This window comes from Salmo trutta, chromosome 23, assembly GCF_901001165.1.
Source record: "Salmo trutta chromosome 23, fSalTru1.1, whole genome shotgun sequence".
NCBI classification, from domain to species: Eukaryota; Metazoa; Chordata; class Actinopteri; order Salmoniformes; family Salmonidae; genus Salmo; species Salmo trutta.
Genome location: NC_042979.1, coordinates 20,939,709 through 20,957,449, shown reverse-complemented (window position 1 = coordinate 20,957,449; position 17,741 = coordinate 20,939,709). Strand labels below are relative to the sequence as shown.

General features: G+C 45.3%; 1 protein-coding gene across 14 annotated transcripts in view; it reads left to right on the top strand.

Moving 5' to 3' along the window:
• dnm1a (dynamin 1a) overlaps nucleotides 1–17,741 on the top strand; it is an 83,278-nt gene that overhangs the window by 4,168 nt on the left and 61,369 nt on the right. For all 14 annotated transcript variants that reach the window (XM_029709398.1, XM_029709396.1, XM_029709387.1 and 11 more), the window contains exons 2-5: nucleotides 15,086–15,159; nucleotides 15,913–16,062; nucleotides 16,860–17,063; nucleotides 17,317–17,415. In XM_029709398.1, coding sequence (XP_029565258.1) covers nucleotides 15,086–15,159; nucleotides 15,913–16,062; nucleotides 16,860–17,063; nucleotides 17,317–17,415 — 527 coding nt within the window. The remainder of the gene's footprint in view (nucleotides 1–15,085; nucleotides 15,160–15,912; nucleotides 16,063–16,859; nucleotides 17,064–17,316; nucleotides 17,416–17,741) is intronic.

Below are 17,741 nucleotides of genomic sequence, written 5' to 3'. Positions count from 1 at the left end.
TAGATAGTCACGTTAACTATGATCATTACAGACAGCAATAGTAATGGCATCTTTTTGTAGGTGCCAACGGAGGCACCGCCATGGCTCGTTGACCAAAGCCTATGGCGAAATTAATGTTTTTTTTTTTTAAACACAGAAAATAAGGTCTGTGGTAAACACAGGCTTAGGAGATCTTATATGTTTTGTTCTGTGAGATAATCTTCATCAGCTAACATCACTTTTTGTGAATTTTGAAGCATTTATGTAATCAAAACAAGTCAAAAGTTGTCACGGGTGTCGTAGGGTAGAGACCAAGACGCAGCGGGAAAATGTATACTCATCTTCTTTTTATTTGGTGAAGAAGGAAAACACATACACAAAACACACCTGAACCACATAAAACAAACACCCCCTGCCACGTCCTGACCAAACTACAATAACAAATAACCCCTATACTGGTCAGGATGTGACAAAAGCTAACGATGTGCTAACATGTAAAAAATAAACCTACACCTCAGGTCGCAAGCCTTTGACGTCTAGCTAACAGGCTTAGTTTACCTTATCAGACGGACTCAAAGTCTCCTCTGGAAAACATTGTTTGGGAACTAAAAAACTAGCACCATACCGCTGAAGAGATATGGTTGCAGCCTGGAGGAAAACAATCATTGCGTTTTCATTCAAGCTGGTAAGCAGAAAGCTAACTAAGCTAACTAGCTTTGTGCCAGACTAGTGTAGCGTAGACTAGTTTTCATGGTCGGCATAGTGACATGAGACATTTTGCGACTAATGTTGGAGTTACATTTCTCTGGCAAACCCTGAAATTTGTAGCTACAATTGTTGGCATTAAGTAGGAGTGGGGGATCATGTAATGTCAGTCTGCTCTTCCTGACCAGCTGCACTGACGTCACCTGAGTCTTCTTGATCACAGGCTACTGCCACACCCACTCCCAGCTGTTTTCTATTGTGTAGTTATTCACTCCGCAAGGCAAACCAACAACCAAAATGTCAGTATAGAGACAAAGTGGAGTCGCAATTCAAAGGCTCAGACACAAGACGTATGTGGCAGGGTTTACAGACAATCACGGACTACAAAATGAAAACCAGACACGTCACGGACACCGACGTCTTGCTTCCAGATAAACTAAACACCTTCTTTCACCGCTTTGAGGATAGTACTGTACAGTGCCACGAGGTGGCCCGCTACCAAGGACTGTGGGCTCTCTTTCTCCGTGGCCAACGTGAGTAAGACATTTAAACATGTTAACTCTCGCAAGGCTGCCGGCCCAAACGGCATCCCTAGCCGCGTCCTCAGAGCATGCGCAGACTAGCTGGCTGGTGTGTTTACGGACGTATTCAATCTCTCCCGATCCCAGTCTGTTGTCCCCACATGCTTCAAAATGGCCACCATTGTTCCTGTACCCAAGAAGGCAAAGATAACTGAACTAAATGACTATCGCCCAGTGGCACTCACTTCTGTCATCATGAAGTGCTTTGAGAGACTAGTCAAGGACCATATCACCTCCACCTTACCTGTCACAATAGACCCACTTCAATTTGCTTACCGCCCCAATAGGTCCACAGATGATGCAATCGCCATAACACTGCACACTGCCCTATAACATCTGGACAAGAGGAATACCTATGTAAGAATGCTGGTCATTGACTATAGCTCAGTATTCAGCACCATAGTACCCTCAAGCTCATCATTAAGCTAGAGGCCCTGGGTCTCAACCCCGACCTGTGAAATTGTGTCCTGGACTTCCTGACGGGCCTCCCCCAGGTGGTGAAGGTAGGAAACAACATCTCCACTTCGCTGATCCTCAACACTGGGGCCCCACAGGGGTGCATGCTCAGCCCCCTCCTGTACTCCCTGTTCACCCATGACTGCATTGTCATCCACGCCTCCAAATCAATCATCAAGTTTGCAGATGACACAACAGTAGTAGGCTTAATTACCAACAATCACGAGACAGCCTACAGGGAGGGGAGGAGGTGAAGGCACTCGGAGTGTGGTGTCAGCAAAACAACCTCTCACTCAACGACAACAAAACAAAGGAGATAATCGTGGACTACGGGAAACAGCAGAGGGAGCACCCCCCATCCACATCGACGGGACAGCAGTGGAGAAGGTGGAAAGTTTTAAGTTCCTTGGTGTACACATCACGGACAAACTGAAATGGTCTACCCACACAGACAGTGTGGTGAAGAAGGCACAACAGTGCCTCTTCAACCTCATTAGGTTGAAGAAATTTGTCTTGTCACCTAAAACCCTCACAAACCTTTACAGATGCACAATTGAGAGCATCCTGTCGAGCTGCATCCCCGCCTGATACGGCAACTGTACCGCCCACAACCACAAGGCTCTCCAGAGGGTGGTGCGGTCTGCACAACGCATCACCGGGGGCAAACTACCTGCCCTCCAGGACACCAACAGCACCCGATGTCACAGGAAGGCCAAAAAGATAATGAAGGACAACAACCACCCGAGCCACTCCCTGTTCACCCCTTTACCATCCAGAAGGTGAGGTCAGTACAGGTGCATCAAAGCTGGGACCGAAAGACTGAAAAACAGCTTCTATCTCAAGGCCATCAGTCTGTTAAACAGCCATCACTAATACAGAGAGGCTGCTGCCTACATACAGACTTGAAATCATTGGACACTTTAATAAATGGATCACTAGTCACTTTAATAATGCTACTTTAATAATGTTTACATATCTTGCACTTCTCATATATATATATATATACTGTATTTTATACCATCTATTGCATCTTGCCTATGCTGCTCTGTCATTGCTCATCCATATATTTATATGTATTTATTCTTATTCCTTTACTTAGATTTGTGTGTATTGGGTAGTTGTTGTGGAATTGTTAGATTACATGTTAGATATTGCTGCACTGTCGGAACTAGAAGCACAAGCATTTCGCTACACTTGCACTAACATCTGCTAACCATGTGTATGTGACCATTACATTTGATTTGATTTGATTTTTGACACACTTTCTCACTGTCAATCCTACTCTCACTGAAACAATCATTTAATGCTCTCTCTACTGGGACCTTGCTGTAATCTGTTGGCCTTTGGATTTTTAATAGAAACTATCAGCGTGTAGCAGGGACGGGGCTCATTGCGTAGATGCAGACAGAGGAACTCTCTGTCTGTCTGGATGTGTGGACATACAGAGTACCCTTCTGTTGGCACTGGGGTTTCCTGATAACTTGGAGAACATCAGACAATGTTGTGTCAGTCCATTCACTCCCCTGACCCCATGGTGTCATCATTGGCATTACAGGGATCTGTTGAAACACTGAGAGATTAGAGGAGTGAGAGAGAGATTCAGGCCACAGGGTATTATGAAAGTAACGTCTCTGTCATGAGAGGTACATAATGCTGTCACAATAATTACATGATATAGGATGGAAATAGTAATGACAGCTTGTAACACTGACTTTATACAGCCATGACAACAATCATAGCTTTTTGCTGATCTCAATTATGAGTTTCATCTTGCATTCAGATATACTGTAGAGGCACATTTTCCCATTTCCCATTTAGATTTTGTCATTCCTCAATGTATGCTGACTTGCAGGAGATGTAAAATTACTATTCATCAAACAGCGATAGCACTAGTTCAATTCTCTGTACACCATAGTGGAATATTCAGTATCCATTTCTCACAAATCACTACAAGAGAAAAATAAACAATATCTTTGTAATAATAGCACATAGCAGGTCTGGTTATGAGTTAACTCATAATGACTGTAGAACTCATCATTATCCCCGAGCACAGCCTCCCAGCATTGATATTTCTGGTGGGTGTGACAGCCTTTGGTTTGGTGAGATGCTCTGTGAATTACAAGTACACATAACAGACAGCCACTTATATGAAAGGAAAATGGCACTATTAGGACTTGGATATTTGTCCTTGTCCTGTCCTTAGCCCCAGACCCCTGTGCTGCCGTAAGGGAACAGCATTGCAGTAGAGATGTGACACACTATAATGCAATACAGTTTATGTCAGACACAAAATGGCCTCCCAGTGTATTTCCTGGAAGCTGCCGGATCCCATATCCGTCAATCATGTCCTTCTGGGCTCTGATTGGCTTGCCGGGCCTTGGTTGTTTACAGCCATTGGCTGATTTCAGGGGAGAAGATGACAGGTGTCGTAAATCAATGCGCACTTCCTCCTTTCTCTCGCTCTCTCCCTCTCCATCTCCTCCTATGTGTTTAATTAGCACAGAACCACCAGCATCACAGAGCAGGGCCCTACACTAGCTCCCAGACTCTGACACAGAAGTCAAACAGCTGGGGGACATGTGGCCCATACTTCGGTGGAAGTCTCAGTTAAATCTCTGATCCAGGGCAAAGTTTCCTTTTCTAGTCTTAATAATTAGGACCAGGACATTTGGATAAATCTGATCACAGACCAGTTTATAGAGGAGTACCACCACCACCACTATAACTGGATTCCTATATGATTTTATCCATTGGTGGTAATACTCTAGGTATAAGGTGCATTCGGAAAGTTTTCAGACCCCTACACTTTTCCCACATTGTGTTACGTTACCGCCTTATTCTAAAATTTGATTAAAAAACATGTTTTACTCATCAATCTACACGCAATACCCCATAACCTGAAAACAGGTTTTTATTAAAAATAAAAACAGAAATACCTTTATATAAGTATTCAGACCCTTTGCTATGAGCCTTGAAATTGAGCTCAGTTGCATCCTGTTTCCATTGATCATCCTTGATATGTTTCTACAACTTGATTGGAGTCCACCTGTGTTAAATTCAATTGATTAGGCATGATTTGGAAAGGCACACACCTGTCTATATAAGGTCCCACAGTTGACAGTGCATGTCAGAGCAAAAACCAAGCCATGAGGTCAAAGGAATTGTCCTTAGAGCTCCGAGACACGATTGTGTCGAGGTACAGATCTGGGGAAGTGTACCAACACATTTTTGCAGCATTGAAGGTCCCCAAGAACACACTGGTCTCCATCATTCTTAAATGGAAGAAGTTTGGACTCGTCGTAGATCTGGCCGTCCGGCCAAACTGAGCAATTGGGGGAGAAGGGCCTTGGTCAGGGAGATGACCAAGAACCCAATGGTCACTCTGACAGAGTTCCAGAGCTCCTCTGTGGAGATGGGAGAACCTTCCAGAAGGACAACCATCTCTGCAGCACTCCACCAATCAGGCATTTATGGTAGTGGTCAGACAGAAGCCACTCTTCAGTAAAAGGCATATGTCAGCCCGCTTGGAGTTTGCATAAAGGGACCTAAAGGACAGACCATGGGAAACAAGATTCTCTGGTCTGATGAAACCAAGATTGAACTCTTTGGCCTGAATGCCAAGCATCACGTCTAGAGGAAACCTGGCACCATCCCTACTGTGAAGTATGGTGGTGGCAGCATCATGCTGTGGGGATGTTTTTCAGTGGCAGAGACTGGGAGACTAGTCAGGATCGAGGGAAAGATGAACGGAGCAAAGTACAGAGAGATCCCATATGAAAACCTGCTCCAGAGTGCTCAGAACCTCAGACTGGGGCGAAGGTTCACCTTCCAACAGGACAGCGACCCTAAGCACACAGCTAAGACAACGCAGGAGTGGCTTCTGGACAAGTCTCTGAATGTCCTTGAGTGGCCCAGCCAGAGCCCGGACTTGAACCTGATTGAACATCTCTTGAGAGACGCTCCCCATCCAACCTGACAAAGCTTGAGATCATCTGCAGAGAAGAATAGGATAAACCAAGCTTGCCAAGCTTGTAGCGTTATACTCAAGGCTGTAATCACTGCCAAAAGTGCTTCAACAATGTACTGAGTAAAGGGTCTGAATACTTATGTAAATGTGATATTTCAGTGTTTTATTTTGACAAAATTTGCTAACATTTCTGAAAACCTGTTTTTGCTTTGTAATTGTGGGGTATTGGTGTAGATTGATGAGGAGAAAAAGATGATTCAATCAATTTTAGAATAAGGCTTTAACGTAACAAAGTGTGGAAAAAGTCAAGGGGTCTGAATACTTTCCAAATGCATTGTATAAAGAATATTATTGAAATCAGATGATTGTAAGATGACAAACTGTGCATATCCCGTGTTCAATCTAACAAAAGAAAACTCACGTATTACTGTTTGATGGCATCAAGGCAGGCTCCAAATCAAGTGAATACTTTCTAATACAGGGGAAGCTGCTGTCAGAACTAAACTCCAAAGAGATGTGTTTGGGCAGAATCAATAAAGTATAATTAGGAGCTGCAAGGCTGGAGAACAGTGATCGTTCCACATAGTGAACCGACAACAATATCCATAAAACTTCATTATGGAGAATGTAGGAGGCAGGCTGCGGTGTGGCCACCAGACAAACAAACAAAGGAATCATCATTCACCAGGAAGCACGTAGTGGAGACGTCACACATACTGTTACCCTATCACGGTGGCCCCTGAGAGGACCTAATGTACCTAAGGGACAGGTGGGAACAGACACCAGTTATAAACATCATGGTGCGATTCCTCCGACAGTTGATACCTCAATGATTAGTTTAATTTTTCCCTAATATCTCACCTGCCCCTATCAGATGAACAGGGGTTGGTTGTTGGCTGTTTAGTGTACAGAGCTTGTCCTTTTCTCTGAGGCTGCTTTCAGGACCTAGGAGAGCTCTTCAGAGGAATGACACACAACAGCAGACCCACAATAGCAACTCAGTCAGGGAGTACTGCCGTAGACAGACTATCACTGTGATCTCTGGCCCACTTTGTCACCTGGGGGATTCAAACCCTGCAGCAAAACTCCTAAGACTTTAAAGGTACTGTAAGTTCAGATCAGCATGAATGTGCAAGTGAGCTCTAGCTTTTGTCTATTATAGTCACTTAGATAATATTGCTCTAGATATATGAGCCTCATCGTCAAATATCCAAATAAATTATTAATTGAAAGTTATGTGAATATCTTTTTCTCAGATCTCAGATTTCTCCAATTTCTACTGATGCAGCTGTTTTAAGTCAAAGTGCTTCCTGCATAGTAGGTTCCACTGTTCTCTGGAGAACTCCGTTTAAGAACCCACCTTTATTAGAGTGCTGGTGCTTGCAGCATTTAGCACATTAGACTAGAAAACTTACCTAGGATAGTCTCTTTTGCAGCATAGGATTCCTCTCATTTACTGATGAGGCTAAAACAATTACTCTCTAATGGTTCAATCCAAGAAACTATTATTGCATGGCGGAATGAAATGAAATAATATGAAGAATGCAAAATGCAAGGGATTATCTGTATCCCAACAAAAGAAGAACAGTATGAGCTGGAGTATGGTCCCTAGCTATCTTTTTCTAATGCTAATTGTAGTTTGTGAGAGGGGAGAGATACTGTAGTGTAAAAATATATCCTTTTACTGACTGACTGACACGCATAGATGAGGGGCTACATGCTGGCTAGTGCTGCTGGGAAGTATAGTCTAATTTGGTGATTTATTGATGATCAGCATTGTTTTATGTTATCCCATTGAGAGATTTATCACTGTATTTTCACTTAATTTATCATCTCATTTATGTCTGCCTATTATTGTTGATGAAGGGTGGGCCTAGTTTTACAGTTGATGAAGGGTGGGCCTAGTTTTACAGTTGATGAAGGGTGGGCCTAGTTTTACAGTTGATGAAGGGTAGGCCTAGTTTTACAGTTGATGAAGGGTGGGCCTAGTTTTACAGTTGATGAAGGGTGGGCCTAGTTTTACAGTTGATGAAGGGTAGGCCTAGTTCTACAGTTGATGAAGGGCGGGCCTAGTTTTACAGTTGATGAAGGATGGGCCTAGTTCTACAGTTGATGAAGGGCGGGCCTAGTTCTACAGTTGATGAAGGGTGGGCCTAGTTTTACAGTTGATGAAGGGTGAGCCTAGTTCTACAGTTGATGAAGGGCGGGCCCAGTTTTACAGTTGATGAAGGGTGGGCCTAGTTCTACAGTTGATGAAGGGTGGGCCCAGTTTTACAGTTGATGAAGGGTGGGCCTATTTCTACAGTTGATGAAGGGTGGGCCCAGTTCTACAGTTGATGAAGGGTGGGCCTAGTTCTACAGTTGATGAAGGGTGGGCCTATTTCTACAGTTGATGAAGGGTGGGCCTAGATCTACGGTTGATGAAGGGTGGGCCTAGTTTTAGAGTTGGCTATGCTTTGTGTACAATATTGTTTTTAGGATAGCTGATAGAAGCAGTTGTATAATTTTTTGGTGATTGTGAAATAATTCTGGTGAGATTAGCAAAAAAAGATGGGGGGGATAGAAACTAGGGAATGAGGTGAGAGCAAGAGTGTGAGGAAAGAGAGCGAGAGAGAGAGAGAGAGGAGCTGCATGAGCTGCCCTGACTGACACTGCTCAAAGAGATTAACTCTATTTTGTGAGTCTACACTGCAGCTCACCAACATGCCCTCTCATTGGCTCCCGCTCCGGCTTTAATCTGGGCGCCCACCATCGGCCACGAATGAACCATTTCATCACTACAATGACTGTACTCTGGAGGTGTACAAGTGGACAAAAACAACCAATCTCAGCCACTAAGGCTGTTGCCTGGGAGATGCAATTGCTTTTCCTAGTTATTTTATTGATCATAGCGTGACTGCAATTGCTGCACACAGTGGATCAGGATTAGATTACATTTTATAGTCTGTTGTACATTTAAAACTGAGGATTGCAATTATTAGATCATGCCTAATACAGTGTCATTAATGGCACGAGGTCCACAGACCTGGTCATTTAAAGCACTGTATGGCATTCTGTTTTTCACCCAGTTGACTCAGTATGTTGGAGCATGGTGTTTGTAACATTAACCTGTTGTGGGTTCAAGTCCCACTGGGACCATGTGCTCTGAATATGTGTTTACACTAGGTCAGTTTAGATACATGTATGTTCTGTTGTTATGAAGTTGTTATGTCAATCAATGAGAGGGTAACCAATGGAGTGGAAATGGTCTGATGGTTATTGGAATAAAGTGCACCATTGCTCTTTTGCTATTCCTCTCAAAGCCTCTGGCTAAGAAGCTGAAAGTCAGAGAATAACATTGTCCTCTCAGGGTTTCCGCTAAGTAAGACATAGTATGTTCACATGTGCATGCATACTTTGGAATATGTGTGTGTGTACACTAAATGTGTGTAAGTCAATGATGCTCTGCTGTAGCTGCCTGGCACGTTGCCAGTGCTGGACAGGTTTGTTGACCGTGTGTGTGTTTGTGTGTACGAGTGTGTGAAAATTGAGAGTGTATGGCAGAGAGTGATTGCACTGTAAGGTGTGCCCTAACAAGGCTGGGTAGACAAGGTGAAGTGCTGTAGCTATGTCACACTCTATCACTCCCTCTGTGTCTCTCCTTGTTTATTTCTCTCTCTTCGTTTCACTGTCTTGTCATGCGCCTCTGTCTGTTTCTCTTCTCCATCTGCATCTCTCCCTCCCTCTCTCTGTCTCCTGCCTGTCTCTCATTTCTCTCTCTCTACCCCCTCCCTCTCTCTGTCTCCTGCCTGTCTCTCATTTCTCTCTCTCTACCCCCTCCCTCTCTCTGTCTCCTGCCTGTCTCTCATTTCTCTCTCTCTACCCCCTCCCTCTCTCTGTCTCCTGCCTGTCTCTCATTTCTCTCTCTCTACTCCCTCCCTCTCTCTGTCTCCTGCCTGTCTCTCATTTCTCTCTCTCTACCCCCTCCCTCTCTCTGTCTCCTGCCTGTCTCTCATTTCTCTCTCTCTACTCCCTCCCTCTCTCTGTCTCCTGCCTGTCTCTCATTTCTCTCTCTCTACCCCCTCCCTCAATCTCTCCTGCCTGTCTCTCATTTCTCTCTCTCTACCCCCTCCCTCTCTCTGTCTCCTGCCTGTCTCTTATTTCTCTCTCTCTACCCCCTCCCTCTATCTCCCCTGCCTGTCTCTCATTTCTCTCTCTCTACCCCTCCCTCTATCTCCCCTGCCTGTCTCTCATTTCTCTCTCTCTACCCCCCTCCCTCTCTCTGTCTCCTGCCTGTCTCTCATTTCTCTCTCTCTAATCCCTCCCTCTCTCTGTCTCCTGCCTGTCTCTCATTTCTCTCTCTCTACCCCCTCCCTCTATCTCTCCTGCCTGTCTCTCATTTCTCTCTCTCTACCCCCTCCCTCTCTCTGTCTCCTGCCTGTCTCTTATTTCTCTCTCTCTACCCCCTCCCTCTATCTCTCCTGCCTGTCTCTCATTTCTCTCTCTCTACCCCCTCCCTCTCTCTGTCTCCTGCCTGTCTCTCATTTCTCTCTCTCTACCCCCTCCCTCTCTCTGTCTCCTGCCTGTCTCTCATTTCTCTCTCTCTACCCCCCTCCCTCTCTCTGTCCTCCTGCCTGTCTCTCATTTCTCTCTCTCTACCCCCTCCCTCTCTCTGTCTCCTGCCTGTCTCTCATTTCTCTCTCTCTAATCCCTCCCTCTCTCTGTCTCCTGCCTGTCTCTCATTTCTCTCTCTCTACCCCCTCCCTCTATCTCTCCTGCCTGTCTCTCATTTCTCTCTCTCTACCCCCCTCCCTCTATCTCTCCTGCCTGTCTCTTATTTCTCTCTCTCTACCCCCCTCCCTCTATCTCTCCTGCCTGTCTCTCATTTCTCTCTCTCTACCCCCCTCCCTCTATCTCCCCTGCTTGTCTCTCATTTCTCTCTCTCTACCCCCTCCCTCTATCTCTCCTGCTTGTCTCTCGCCCTCTCTTTCCTCTCCTTAGTCTGTGTTGTTGCTCTGTCTGGAGAGCTTGTGTCCTCCCGGTTTGTTGCCACGTGAGTGGGCGTATGTGAGAGGCACTGTCTCTCAGCAGAGGAAAAGTGAAGAAGGGGTGGGAAGGGGGATGGAAGAAGGGGAAGGGGATGGGTCTCCCAGTTGGATGGGTGGACTGTCCGTCATCACAGCTGCCCACAGGTGACTGGGGAGAGGAGAGGAGGGGAGGGGAGGGGATGGGATGGTAGAGGGTGGAGGAGAGATGAAGGCTGGGGTGGGGTGGGGGATGGGACGATGGAATGAGTCATGCTCGTTGTTCACTCACTCCTCGACTGGGTTTTCCCCTGCAGTCACATGACAGGCTCTTCATGTGGTGAATTATTTTCAGCATTGCGACATGATGTTGTGTGCATGGGTACTATATGTACATGCATCCATACATTCTTGCTCACTTGTGCAAGTATGTAGCATGTACAGTATGATGTGTGTGGTGGATACCCCAGGCACCATGCCTTGCCTTGAGTCATCCCTCCAGCCATAGCAGTGATGAATGGTGTTTGGGATAGAGAGGGAGATGTAGTGGTGTGGTAGCCTGGTTGCCAGTCTGTTTAGCTTTTCTTTGTGCTTTCGCACATGACATGGAGTACAAAGAGTGGAATGTTAGCTAAAGAGACTGGCAACCAGGCTAGTGGTGTGGTATGTGTGACACGGTCTGGTTGGTTCGTGCCGGCTCAGCCTACCTGGCTAGTCCATATGGTGGCGTTTTTGGGGAAGGCGGAGTGGAGAAGGGGGAGAGGAGACCTGCAGTTTGGGCCATCTGTCCCATACAAGGTGTTACTAGAGGAGAGGAAGGTGCAGAGAGAGCCAGGCTCACACCCCAACAGGAGAGAGACAGCAGGCAGGAAATGGATTTGACACAGTAGGAAATGGAACTGTTGGTGACTAGACAGTGCTGCCAATGCTTTATCTGTTTATCTCTGTTCAGGTAGTGATATGAAATTGATAATATCATTAAATGATTGTAATGACATAGGTTAGGTGTGTGTGTGAACAGTCAGTAGCGGCCTACACACTCACAGTTTACAGGACACCATGAGATTCTATCCGAGTGCATGTCCCTACTAGACCCCTGTTGTTGATCCAAATGTGTAAGTGAATTAGCTAAGACTAGTGTGAGGTCAGCTGGTAATGTAGCAGTATACATGGAAACACCACCACCAGAAGAACTACTGCTGTTACGTAATACAGTGTCCTCAGAATCATCCAGAAGAAAACACCGATACAATGTTCTGAGACACAGGCATGCAGATACGCACGCACGCACGCACACACACACACACACACACACACACACACACACACACACACACACACACACACACACACACACGCGCGCGCGCACACACTCAGCCACTTCAGGACCACATTTTGTACCATACCATCTGCATATTCCCAGTTTCACAGATAGCTGGAGGCAGATGAAGAGACACTCATATAGCTCCCTTTTTCTCTCCATCACTCACTCTATCTTTCTCTCTCTCTCTATCTCATGCTCGCTCTTTCTCTCCTTATTTTTCTGAGCCAGAGCTGCTAATTGAGCTGCTAATTATTTGAAGGAAGATGAAACCCTGCTGATAAACCACGTTGATAAGAGGTTCAGAGGGAGTCTGCAATGCTGTGTGAAGAACGTCTTCTGAGAGCCTGTGAATCTTTTAAAGAGCTAAGCTAACATGGAATTTGTCCTAGAGGACAGAAATAGACTACAGAAAACCCCAATGAAGAAATGTTTCATCTCTCTTACCACTCCATGCCATGGAGAAGGAATGGCGAATGAATCATTTTGTGTGGAATATCCGTCCGAAGATGTGTCATTCTTAAAAATGTTCACACACTCTTTGTCTATGATATTGGTGAACACCTAGCAGAATGTAAAGGGCTGTTCTCTGCTTGCTGAAGCACCACTGTCACATGATAAGGGTGGGCTCTCAGGCTATTGGCTTTAGCTTGCGTGTGGAAACAGTAAGACCGTTCGTTTGCCCTTGTTGAACAAAGCCCTACAATTATAGTGTGAATTCTCCAGTGATTTCTCCCTTAGAGCAGGCAGAGCTGACAAACGCCAGGGGCTGACTGGCACGGCACTGACTACATTCATTCCCATCTGACAATGGAGCTGAGGAAAAGAGTGCTCCTCAGCTGTGCCGGAGCTACAGCAGAGCTCTCTCTCTCTCGCCTCTCGCTGTGCCCTCTTTTCTTTGCTCTCTCTCTTTCTCACCCTCTTAATCATTCTCTCCCTCTCTATCATCTTCTCCTCGAGCATATGCCTTCTGTTTCTCTCTCTTCCTCCACCTTACTGTGCTTTCTCTTTTTCTCTCCATCTCTCCATCTCTCTCTCTCTCTCTCCTGGCCCAGTGCCTATCAGGCCCTGCATGCTCAGGCCTCACACAGGTGCTTAAGTGGGCTACTCTCAGAAAGAGCTTTTTGCATCACATCCCAGACAGAGACTGCCAGCTGGAATAGAAAGAGGGCTCTGAAAAGCACCACAGACCATAAGCCAAGAGTCATTTACTGAAACAGCCACTCTATTTAAGTGGGGGACCTGGCAGTGTGGTGGCAGGACAACAACCTCTCTCTCTCAATGTGAGCAAGATAAAGGCGCTGATCGTGAACTATAGGAAAAGGAGGGCCGAACAGGCCCGCATTAACATCGACGGGACTGAAGTGGAGGGGGTCGAGAGTTTCAAGTTCCTTGGTGTCCACATCACCAACAAACTATCATGGTCCAAACATACCAAGACAGTTGTGAAGAGGGGACGACAACACCCCTCAGGAGAATGAAAAGATTTGGCATGGGTCCTCAGACCTGATGTATATAACCTCGTTATTGTTATGTACTGTTCAACTGTTCTGCCTGCGGCTACGGAACCCTGACCTGTTCACCGGACGTGCTTGTTGCACCCTCGACAACTACTATGATTATTATTATTTGACCATGCTGGTCATTTATGAACATTTTAACATCTTGACCATGTTCTGTTATAATATCCACCCGGCACAGCCAGAAGAGGACTGGCCACCCCTCATAGCCTGGTTCCTCTCTAGGTTTCTTCCTAGGGTTTTGGCCTTTCTAGGGAGTTTTTCCTAGGGAGTTTTTCCTAGCCACCGTGCTTCTTTCACATGCATTGCTTGCTGTTTGGGGTTTTAGGCTGGGTTTCTGTACAGCACTTTGAGATTTCAGCTGATGTACGAAGGGCTATATAAATAAATTTGATTTGATTTGATTTTGATTTTGATTTGATTATGTACATTTCTTGTGTTACTTCTTGATTGATTAGATTTTTTTTCTTTAGTTTATTTAGTAAATATTTGATCAACTCTATTTCTTGAACTGGTTAAGGGCTTGTAAGAAAGCATTTCACGGTAAGGTTGTTGTTGTTGTTCACCTGTTGTATTCGGCGCATGTGACAAATACAATTTGATTGGATTTGATTAGTCATTCCCAGACTGCTGCAATGACAGTCTGTTGATTTTCACCTTGAATTTGTCTCGCAGTCCCACTTTCTATGAGCTAATGAATTAGATGGGTGATCCGGTGGCTTTACACATCCACACATTTAGGCTAATTTAGCCTACAGTGTTTGTATCCACACAGATGGAATGTTAATGTGACAGGCAGTCTGAAGTGTCTTTGACCATCTCTGATCAAAGAGCTCTTGGTTGTTTTGAAGGGAATCTTTTGTCAGTCTTTTAGTGTGCTTTAGATTTCAGAGCTGTATTGTTTCAGAGGTTCGTTACAACAGAGCTCTCAGAGAGTTGTTGACTGTTGGCCTCCATTGACCCATCTTGTTAAGTTTGGACTCTCCAACGTGCAACAGCACAGACAAATGCCCAGAAAGAGGCAGATTTCTGGAGCAAGAAAACCATTTTATAGTAGCCTATACAGTGTATCCTCAGAATATTTTCCCCCAATACCATTTGCATGTTCTCATTGCTTAGTATCCATGAAGCTTCTTATATTGTAGCTCTGTCTTTTATTCAACTCAAGATCCCGCTGAGCAGAAATGGGTGAACATTTGTCATGATTCAGTGTTGTGCCCACACACAGTCACACATGTATATGTACATTAGTCATTGATTGTAACATTTTATTTTCATGACTTTGCTAGTCTGTGTCATCCATTATAATCAAAACATGCTTCGTCTTCATGCCCTCATCTGACTCATTGGTCAGGGCCCATGTTCATAAAGCGTAGAGGAGAATTGCTGATTTAGAATCAGTTTTTCCTTTTAGATCATAATGAGTAAGATTCCATGGACAGGGGAGGGGCTTGGGGCTGATGCTAAATCAGCATTCCTACTCTGAGATGCTTTATGAACACAGGCCCAGGTGTTTCCATAACCTTACGGCTCTCTCCTCCTGTGTGTTATAGGGATTTCCTTCCCCGTGGCTCTGGCATCGTCACCCGCCGTCCCTTGGTCCTGCAGCTGATTAACTGTCCCACAGGTAAACTCTTCTCCGTTCCCCTTTCTGTCCCACAGGTAAAGCCTTCCCCCATCCCTCCCTTCCAACAGAGGCACCTACTGATGCCAGTGGCTTGGTAGGTTTGTTATGGTAACTCTTGATTAAGCAGAGAATATCTAATAAGCAAGCTTTCAATAACTAGCTTAAGCACCCTGCGAAATAGGACAAATCATTTGTCCTCCTTTACATTTAATCCAGTCTAATGTAACCAGTTCAGAATGTGGCTTTTGAAACAGATGTATTGCATTCACTGTATAGTACAAAATATCAATACCATCTAAGGTTTATGAAGACCAAACTGTCTCAGACCCTGAATGCTCAAATAATGTATAGCCTGCCCAAAGTCATTCATAATGATACACTTTATTTCTAAAGTACATTTCTCACACCCTCAAAAAATGAAAACAATGAATATTCTATTCATATAATAATAATTCATATTCTGTATTACCAAAAGGCCAAAATGAGCTTCTTCTTATTTTCCAGTCATTACAAGGTCTGTGGCTGTCTCACAGTTTTATCAATAGTGCAATCTAGGTTTGTTACATTTCCCTCCAAACTGAGAGTGATGAAAAGTGAAGAAATGACAGAACAGCTCATTTCAATTCAAGTTGCCAAAAATGGTTTCCTGTTTTTGTCATTGTTACGTGCTGTCTTCTTATATGATCTTGTCATCCTCACTCGTCCTCTCCTTTCCTTTCCTCACCTCTGTTCTGTCCCCCTCTCTTAATGCAGAATATGCTGAGTTCCTTCACTGTAAGGGGAAGAAGTTCACAGACTTCGATGAGGTTCGGGGGGAGATTGAGGCGGAGACGGACCGCATCACTGGGCAGAATAAGGGCATCTCCCCTGTGCCAATCAACCTCAGGGTCTACTCCCCACATGGTGAGGTCACAGAACTACCACACTCATAAGACTTTGATCATAGGAAAGACTAGAGTAGTATAATTCTATACACAGAATTTTGTGAATCAAGTTTCCCTATTATTCAAAACTGGCAACCAAGTTTGGTTGTATTGCCAGGGCCTAAAGTGAGTTTCAATCAGTTACTATTCATGATATTATATAGTCATTTATTTTTCAAGGTTAGTATTATTCATCGGTTCTGATATCATATTTAGAAATCTTTCTGTCTCCACCTCTCACCCCTCTACCCTCTCCAAACTCTCTTCCTCTCCCCTCCTCCCTCTCCCCTCTGCCCTCTTTATACTCTCTTCACCCTCCTCTCTCATCTCCCTTCACCCCTCTCTCCCCTCTCCCTTCACAAATCTCTCCCCTCTCCCTTCACAAATCTCTCCCCTCTCCCTTCACAAATCTCTCCCTTCTCCCTTCACAAATCTCTCCCCTCTCCCTTCACCCCTCTCTCCCCTCTCCCTTCACAAATCTCTCCCCTTTCCCTTCACCCCCTCTCTCCCCTCTCCCTTCACCCCTCTCTCCCCTCTCCCTTCACCCCTCTCTCCCCTCTCCCTTCACCCCTCTCTCCCCTCTCCCTTCACAAATCTTTCCCCTTTCCCTTCACCCCCTCTCTCCCCTCTCCCTTCACCCCTCTCTCCCCTCTCCCTTCACCCCTCTCTCCCCTCTCTTTTCACCCCCTCTCTCCCCTCTCCTTTCACCCCCTATCTTCTGATATTCACCTCCCCTCTCCTCTCTCCCCTCTCCCCCCTCCCCCCTCTCTTCCCTAGTCCTGAACCTGACTCTGGTGGACTTGCCGGGGATGACCAAGGTCCCAGTAGGGGACCAGCCTGCGGACATTGAGCAGCAGATCAGAGACATGTTGTATCAGTTTGTGACCAAGGACAACTGTCTGCTGCTGGCTGTTTCCCCGGCCAACTCTGATCTGGCCAACTCAGATGCCCTGAAGATTGCCAAAGAAGTCGACCCACAAGGTGGGTTGATTGACCAGAGGTTAAAGGCAGAAACTGTAGACCTTCTGGCTCTCATCAGTGCTCTCAGTTTCATTCACCATCAAATTGTGACAGAGCAGTAGTTAGGCAAGGATGCAATTTTACCTACCTACAATTGGACTTTGTTAATGTAGTGTGTGTGTGTGTGTGTGTGTGTGTGTGTGTGTGTGTGTGTGTGTGTGTGTGTGTGTGTGTGTGTGTGTGTGTGTGTGTGTGTGTGTGTGTGTGTGCCTAGGTCAGAGGACCATTGGTGTGATCACCAAACTGGATCTGATGGATGAGGGTACTGATGCCCGAGAAATTCTGGAGAACAAGCTGCTGCCACTGCGAAGAGGTGAGACTAAACACACACACACACACACACACACACACACACACACACACACACACACACACACACACACACACACACACACACACACACACACACACATTCTCATCCCATCTCAGTGCTTCCCTCTAGTGGTTATCTAGTTAATAATAATCGAACGTTGGATATAAAACGCCTTTCAACAAACCCAAGGACACAGTACAGCAAGGATAACAAGGATAAAACAATAGAATAAAAATAAATAAAAGCTACTTAGCTAGAGATAGAGCTGACTAAGGGCTGAGCTAAGCTGAGGGAAAAGCCAGACTGAACAGGACGGTTTTTAGTCT